This window comes from Gracilinanus agilis, chromosome 1 (assembly GCF_016433145.1).
Source record: "Gracilinanus agilis isolate LMUSP501 chromosome 1, AgileGrace, whole genome shotgun sequence".
NCBI lineage: Eukaryota > Metazoa > Chordata > Mammalia > Didelphimorphia > Didelphidae > Gracilinanus > Gracilinanus agilis.
Window position 1 is genome coordinate 616,971,712 of NC_058130.1, and position 7,366 is coordinate 616,979,077.

General features: G+C 40.7%; 1 protein-coding gene across 3 annotated transcripts in view; it reads left to right on the forward strand.

Annotated features, from left to right (window-relative positions):
* Positions 1 to 3,790, forward strand: part of ECI2 (enoyl-CoA delta isomerase 2) — a 38,635-nt gene extending 34,845 nt beyond the window's left edge. For all 3 annotated transcript variants that reach the window (XM_044667973.1, XM_044667982.1, XM_044667990.1), the window contains exons 8-10: positions 248 to 337; positions 951 to 1,094; positions 3,514 to 3,790. In XM_044667973.1, coding sequence (XP_044523908.1) covers positions 248 to 337; positions 951 to 1,094; positions 3,514 to 3,669 — 390 coding nt within the window. In that variant the 3' untranslated portion in view covers positions 3,670 to 3,790. The remainder of the gene's footprint in view (positions 1 to 247; positions 338 to 950; positions 1,095 to 3,513) is intronic.
* Positions 3,791 to 7,366: the final 3,576 nt, after the last annotated feature.

The following is a 7,366-nucleotide window of genomic DNA, read 5'->3' on the forward strand; positions in this document are numbered from 1 at the left end:
AGAGAGAGAGAGAGAGAGAGAGAGAGAGAGAGAGAGAGAGAGAGAGAGAGAGAGAGAGAGAGAGAGAGAGAGAGAGAGAGAGAGAAGGAGAAGGAGGACAAAGGAGAGAGACAAAGAGGCAGAGAGACAAAGAGACATAGAGAGAAGAAGCGAGGAGGGAAAAAGAGGGAGAAAGGGATGACTAGATAGATAGGTGAAGGCAACTGAAAAGTCAAAGCAAGAGTGTTTTTGTTTTTGTTTTTAACAGGCCACATTTCATACGCCATTTACTCATCTGGGCCTGAGTCCGGAGGCATGTTCTTCTTTTACCTTTCCAAAGATAATGGGTTCATCCAAGGTAAATCATTAATGTCTTGGTGAGTGACGTGGGGAGAATAAGCCCAGTGTGTTACTCACCACCTTCTTTAAACATTGTCATTGGTTTTCAGTATAAAATACTACCATGTATTGTTTTGAAGAGTGGTACAGAACTAACCCCTTGGGAATTTGGGCATTTGCCTATTAAGCTGTGGAAATTCCAGTGAGTAGGTACCTCACTGGAATAGAGATTGGTTTTTGGGTAGGAATGATAATCAGCTGGATTTGGGTTCCACTTTTTATGTATTTGTTCCTTGTAGTTAATCAGGTGTTGACTATGTGCTCAGCAGGCCAGACAAACTCTGATAAATGGGCTGACTCGAGCGGCAGAATTCCCAAGGGGTGCCCCTTCTACAGGGAAGGCCTCCTGAGAGTTCATGGCATTTTATAAGAAATCTTTTGGGGTAGAATTGGGCATTCAGCAAAGATTAAGCTCAGTATTTGTCTATTCCTGCTTCTCACCCAAAGCTCCCTTTCTAGAGAGGTGAAGATTATGTCAAGCACATGTCCCAGGGCCCACAGTTCAGCTCCACTCCCTGATGCCTTATGTTTGTTCTATCAAGCTAATATATTCATCTTGCTCTGAAATTTAGGCAGCTGAGATGCTTGTTTTTGGAAGGAAACTGACAGCCCAAGAAGCTTATGCTCGAGGACTTGTTACTGAGGTTTTTCCTGATAGCACTTTTCAGAAAGAAGTTTGGTCCAGATTGAATGCATACTCACAACTGCCCCCAATTGTAAGTGTTCATATTTTTGCATGATATAGGCCTATGCAAATAACTTTCTGAAAAAGGAAGAAATTTGCCTTCATGGAATGATTAAGAAAAGGTTGACAGGGCTTGCAATGGCATCTTGGTTTCTAAATTTTTTTAATTTTAGAAATCTTGATATTTGATATGCTTTTGTTCCTACCTTTAGCCATTCAAGTATTATGTCAAATCTTGAAATCAACAACTTAAAAGATTTTTTTCAGAAAACCTAAAATTAGAATCTTATGATATACCTGGAAGTTCTTGAGTTACACATGAAACATTTAGTTCTCCTTACATAAAACATGCAGCTATTTGTTATTTTAGTGACAGTAATTGGGAGGGAGAATGGAGGGGAAGTAGAGTTACTCTGTGATACTACCAGACTTAATGTCCCAGCTCTAATACCAGTTTCCACTTTTAAAAATTTTGATTTAAAGGATCTCCACATGCCATTTAATGTCATATATAATTTTTTTTTTTACAACAGTGGCAAAGCACCTAATTGACACTTGGTTTTTTTGTTGTTTTTTAAATAAACTCTTACCTTCCATTTTAGAATCAATACTGTGTATTGGTTCCAAGATAGAAGAGTAGTAAGGGCTAGGCAATGGCGGTTAAGTGACTTGCCCAGGGTCACACAGCTAGGAGGTGTCTCAGGCCAAATTTGAAACCAGGACCTCCCATCTCTAGAACTGGCTCTCAGTCCACTGAGCCACTTAATCACCCCCATGAAATCTCTTCTTAGGAAAGAAGGTCACATAACATCATTTTAGTTATTATAAGCAATAAAAAGTGGGATTTACTTTGTTATATATTGACTAATATTTTTATTCATTCATTTTGCTGGCCATTTGGTCATTTTTTTAAAACTTGATCTATTTTTTCAATTAAGAAAAAACTATTTTCTCTCTCTGTCACTTGCCCTTTCTATTAAAGAAAAAAACAAACACAAGCAAAGCAAACTCCTACATTGTCCACATTTTTAAAAATAGACATCTCAGGGGGCAGCTGGGTAGCTCAGTGGAGTGAGAGTCAGACCTAGAGACGGGAGGTCCTAGGTTCAAACCCGGCCTCAGCCACTTCCCAGCTGTGTGACCCTGGGCAAGTCACTTGACCCCCATTGCCTACCCTTACCAATCTTCCACCTATGAGACAATGCACCGAAGTACAAGGGTTTAAAAAAAAAAAATAGACATCTCTACATGCTGAGTCCATCACCTCCCTGTCTGGACATGGGTAGCATGCTTCATCATCAGTCTTCTGGAATCATGATAAGAATTATTAAATCTTTCAAAGTAACTTATCTTTCCAGTGTTGATGTTAATTATATACATTGTCCTGGTTTTAACTCAGTGATTCTCATAAGTTCATATGAGCCTTCTCAATTTACTCTTAAGTTCTTTTCTTCTTTTTCTTTTGGCATAATAACATTTCATTACATTTACATACTTTAATTTGCTCAGAATTCTCCAGGGGATAGACAGCCCCTTTGTTTTTAGTTATTTGCCATTTGCTAAACTGTGAGTTTTAAAAAATCATTTTCCTCCCTTTTCCTACCTCAGCTCCTAATTCAGCAAATGGAGAAAACCATTTTTACCTTGAGTTGACTTGAATTCTTCCATCAGAATAGTATTAAAAAAATCGATGAGATGGTATGTGTGCATGTCCTGTAAGCAGGAGCAAAAATGTGATGCAGGGGCCTTTCTTGGACTGTATAGCCCATTGATTTATCAGAGATGGAGTTGGAGAAAGGCTACAGGGAAAACAAAAACTCATGTCCTGTGGGAATATGAACCCAAGACAAAAGAGCTGCCACTGATGACTTCTAAGCAGATAGTGCAGCTCCCTGAAGTTGACAGCCATGTAGATTTATTAGCTATACCATTTTTTATTTTAAAAAATAATATTTTAATAATAATAGCTAGGTGACTCAATGTTTATTTATACAACTCTATGTCTAAAGATTTAATAGGATGAGATGTTGGAGCAAACAGTGGGGGAAAAACCCCAACTGAGTTAGCACTTAAAACGCACTTCTTTTTATTACAATAATTTATATGTAGATATTTGTATATCAATATAGATATATATGATGTCCCTTATTAAATCACAAGGTCCTTTAAAACACAGACCATAGCTGGTACTTCATTGTACCCTTTATAGCACCTGGACCATGCACATTATGAGTACTCAACGAGGAATTTTTTTCTTGAATGAATGGAAGATGATGTGTGAAAGGGAATTTTTTATTCCCTTGGTCTATTTTAAGTTAATCAGGAACTTGAAGTACCCCTACTTAACACTTAGTAAGTCATTAACAAAGAGAGTTCACAAATTACTTAGTTATTAACACTTGTTATATATGAAATTTATTTATCATATATTTGTCTTCATTTTTCTACAGTCTATGAAGAAGTCAAAACAGTTAATTCGAAGTGTAGAAAAAGAAACACTACACAGAGTGAATTTGGAAGAATGTAATTTACTTCAAACACGATGGACCTCTGATGAATGCCTGAATGCCATTGTTAACTTCATAAATAGAAAGTCGAAACTCTGATTGTTTTGAAAAAGAAGATCAAACATTTCTGAAGCGCTGGTTAATTTCTTCTTGTTTAAGATACATAAGCTAAACCCAGGGTGCCTTTTGCCATTATTAAACTACAGTTCTGATGATTCCATTTCACTGTGAATTCGTATCATCAGTCTTCATTACAACTTTTTTTGCAGCACACTTATATTTCCTATTTCTTGCCATGTATTTATAGTACCAAGAACATTTTATCCTGTTGAGTGAATCATGAGGAAAAGCTGATACTGCTCTGCAAGCTGAAATTATGTTCTCGTATATAATTAGAGCACTTCGTTGTCCCATAGAAGTAACTGATTCAATAGGGCCAAATACTGACAACACTTCAGTAACCATTTCTTGAGTCAATGATGGTCTCATGTTTCTTTCTAGCCATCTAACATAAGAATAAAAGGGAGAAAATGATGTTACCAAAAAAAAAATTAACTTGATTTCAGTCACTCACCATATAAATAAGGGGAATAAAAGACAAGCTGGACCCTGTGGTTAATAACTATTAACATATTTATCACAGGGTGTTTCCCAATAGTTGAATTTGGTCTCGTATGAATAAGGTACACAAGATGCTGTTGTCTTCTGTCCAGCTACCTGCTTGAATTGACTATAGGATGAAGACTGGGTGCATGAGCTCAGCCGCTGGAAATTATTCATAGATAATTTTGGCACCTGAATCACAGAATCTCAAAACTGAAGTAACCTCATGGCAGTGAGGTAGCACAGTGGGCAGAGTGCCAGGCCTCTGGCCCCAGCAACTCCCTAGGTGTGTGCCCCAGGAGAAGTCACCAAACTCTAGTTGCCTAGCCCTTGTCACTCTCTGTCTTAGAATTGCTACCAAACCAAGGTAAGGGTTAAAAAAATGGAAGGACCTCAAGCTATCTGATGTATTCCATAAATGAACAGGATGTGAGAAAGACAAAGCCAAGATGGCAGAGTAACAAGAATCAATGCAGTGAGCTCCCCATGCCCCACAAACTCCTCCAAACAGCTCTAGAAAATGCACCAGATTAAATCCTAATGGGGAATTCCAAGAAAAAGTCATAATGAGTCATTTTTCCAGTCCAAGTCGACTTAGGGTGATAGAACTGTGGACCCTGGGGGCAGGGGAGAGCCAGGGGCAGCCATGAAAATTCCAGGGAGGCTCTGCACCAGGACAAGAGAAGGCCTCAGACATATACTGAGGCCGAAGGGTTCAAGAACAGGTGTCAGAGGCAACTTGATAGCTCAGTGGATTGAGAGGCCCAGAGTTGGGGGTCCTGGGTTCAAATCTGACTCCAGACACTTCCCAGCTGTTTGACCCTGGGCAAGTCACTTAACCCCCATTGCCTAGCCCTTACCACTCTTCTGCTGTGGAACCAATACCCAGTATTGATTCTAAGATAGAAGATAAGGGCTTATTTTTTTTTTTAATTTAAAAAAAATCAACCAATGCCCACTGGCAGTTTTGCAGGACATTCCCAAGTTCTGAGTCACAGATCCAAGGTGGCCTGTGCGAGGGGACCTGTACCCTAGGGTGGTATTCTGTGATACGGAGCCCTAGGCTGAGGGGAACAAGATTCAAAGCAGGCAGCAGCCATGGTGACCCAACCTAGGAGGAGAGCGGGGTTTGGGTTCCAACAAGAATCCCATCTAAGGCATCTTCATGTGCTATTCAGCCTCTGCTTGCAGGCCATTCCATTTCTGGACAGTCCTAGTTTTGAAGGAAATGTTTTCCTCACGGTCTGCTTAAATCTGCCTCTCCTAAACTTCCCCGGATTGCTTCAGCCTCTAGAGTCAAGAGAAACAGGCTTTCCCTATTCCCTGGAGCCTCGAGGCCTCTCTCCTTCCCTTCCCAAAGCATTCAGCCTCCTCACTATGCTACTTCCTCTCTTCTGCATGCCTTCCTGTGGTTCCTTATAACTTCTGTCTTAGAATCAGGGCTGGGTCACTCGCCCACAGTCACACAGCTTGGATGCATCACTGAAGACATCCTTGCCCAAATGCACCGAAAGAGCTCTGATGATCACCTCCATAGGGAGAGGCTGTTGGAACCTGACAGATTTGTGACTGATGCCTGGTGCAACTTGCTGTATTCCTGGGAAAATTGAGATAATGGCCCCCTTTCATTAGGCCTCCCTATCTTCATGTGCAAGAGTGAATGAATTGCACTAGTAGGGGATTTTTTTTTTAACCCTTGTACTTCGGTGTATTGTCTCATAGGTGGAAGATTGGTAAGGGTGGGCAATGGGGGTCAAGTGACTTGCCCAGGGTCACACAGCTGGGAAGTGTCTGAGGCCGAATTTGAACCTAGGACCTCCTGTCTCTAGGCCTGGCTCTCACTCCACTGAGCTACCCAGCTGCCCCAACTAGTAGGGGATTTTTAAGGTCCCTCCCAGCTCTAAATCTGTGAGTCTCAAGAAATGTATAAACTACACTTTGTGGACAATCCTTATGGTGATGTGGCCAAGGTCACCTTTGACACTCCTTGCCCTACTGTGCCCTCCCATTGTTCGGCCCCTCCTTCTGGACCCTTTCCTAAAGGCACCAGACTTGGGGAGGATTCTACGGTCATCCACTCCCGTAGTGCCTCATTCCACAAACCCACTGGACAGCCTCTGACCCTACTCCACCTCTTATCCCAATGACGCCGAATCACAAGCTGTGCCTCCCCGTTTGTCCCCTCCCTCTCTGTCACTAAGTCAGCCTTTGCCATTATTTATGTGACTCTGGGCAAGTCATTGAACCTTTGGGGGCCTTAGAACCTCTAGAAAACACAGAGATAGGCTTGAAGGACCCTGTAATGTGTTCTAACATTGGGAAAAGCCCGGGACTTGGAGGCAGAAGACATGCTTGAACCCTGATTCTGCCTCTTACTACTAGCCCTGTGACCAGTGACAAGTCACTAAGTCTATCAGAGCCTCAATTACCCTATTTAATAAATGGACTTACCAACTTTTAGCTAAAGAGCTTTGTAGACATTTAAGTGTTGTATAAATGTGAGTCATTTATATTATCTAGAAATTATCTAGAATAATTATCTAGAAATCTAGTTGTGCCAAGTGGGGTGAAAATGTGGGGAACATTTTATTCTCCATGCCCGAGAGCAGAGGCATCCAACTTATCTCTCCCAAGTACAGTCCAAACCTGATTAAAATGTCATTAGTAAATGTTTAACAAAGGTGTTCAACTATTATAACCAAAAATTAATTTTTAATCTATTATTTACTATAAACCAGGCATCACGGGATGTTGTCATTCATTTGTGTATAATTCTTTATGAACCCTTTGAAGTTTTCTTGCCAAAGATACTGGAGCGATTTGCCATTTCCTTCTCCAGTTCATTTTACATATGAGGAAATTGAGGCAAACAGGGTTAAGTGACTCACCCAGGGTCATCGATGTCTGAGGATTTGAACTCAGGAAGATGAGTCTTCCTGACTCCAGGTCCAGCACTCTATCTACTGTGCCACCTCCTTCCACCATGGAAGGCAAAAACAAAAAATGAAAGTCTATCCCCTCAAGAAGCTTACATTTTATAGGGACAGACACCATGGGTATATATGTTTATACAATAAATGAGAAGTAACTTGGCAGGGGAGATGCTAATAGTGGAGAAGATCATCAGGAAGGGCTTCATATAGGAGATGGCATTTGAGCTAAAAAAAAAAAATGTTAGATTCTAGGAAGTGGT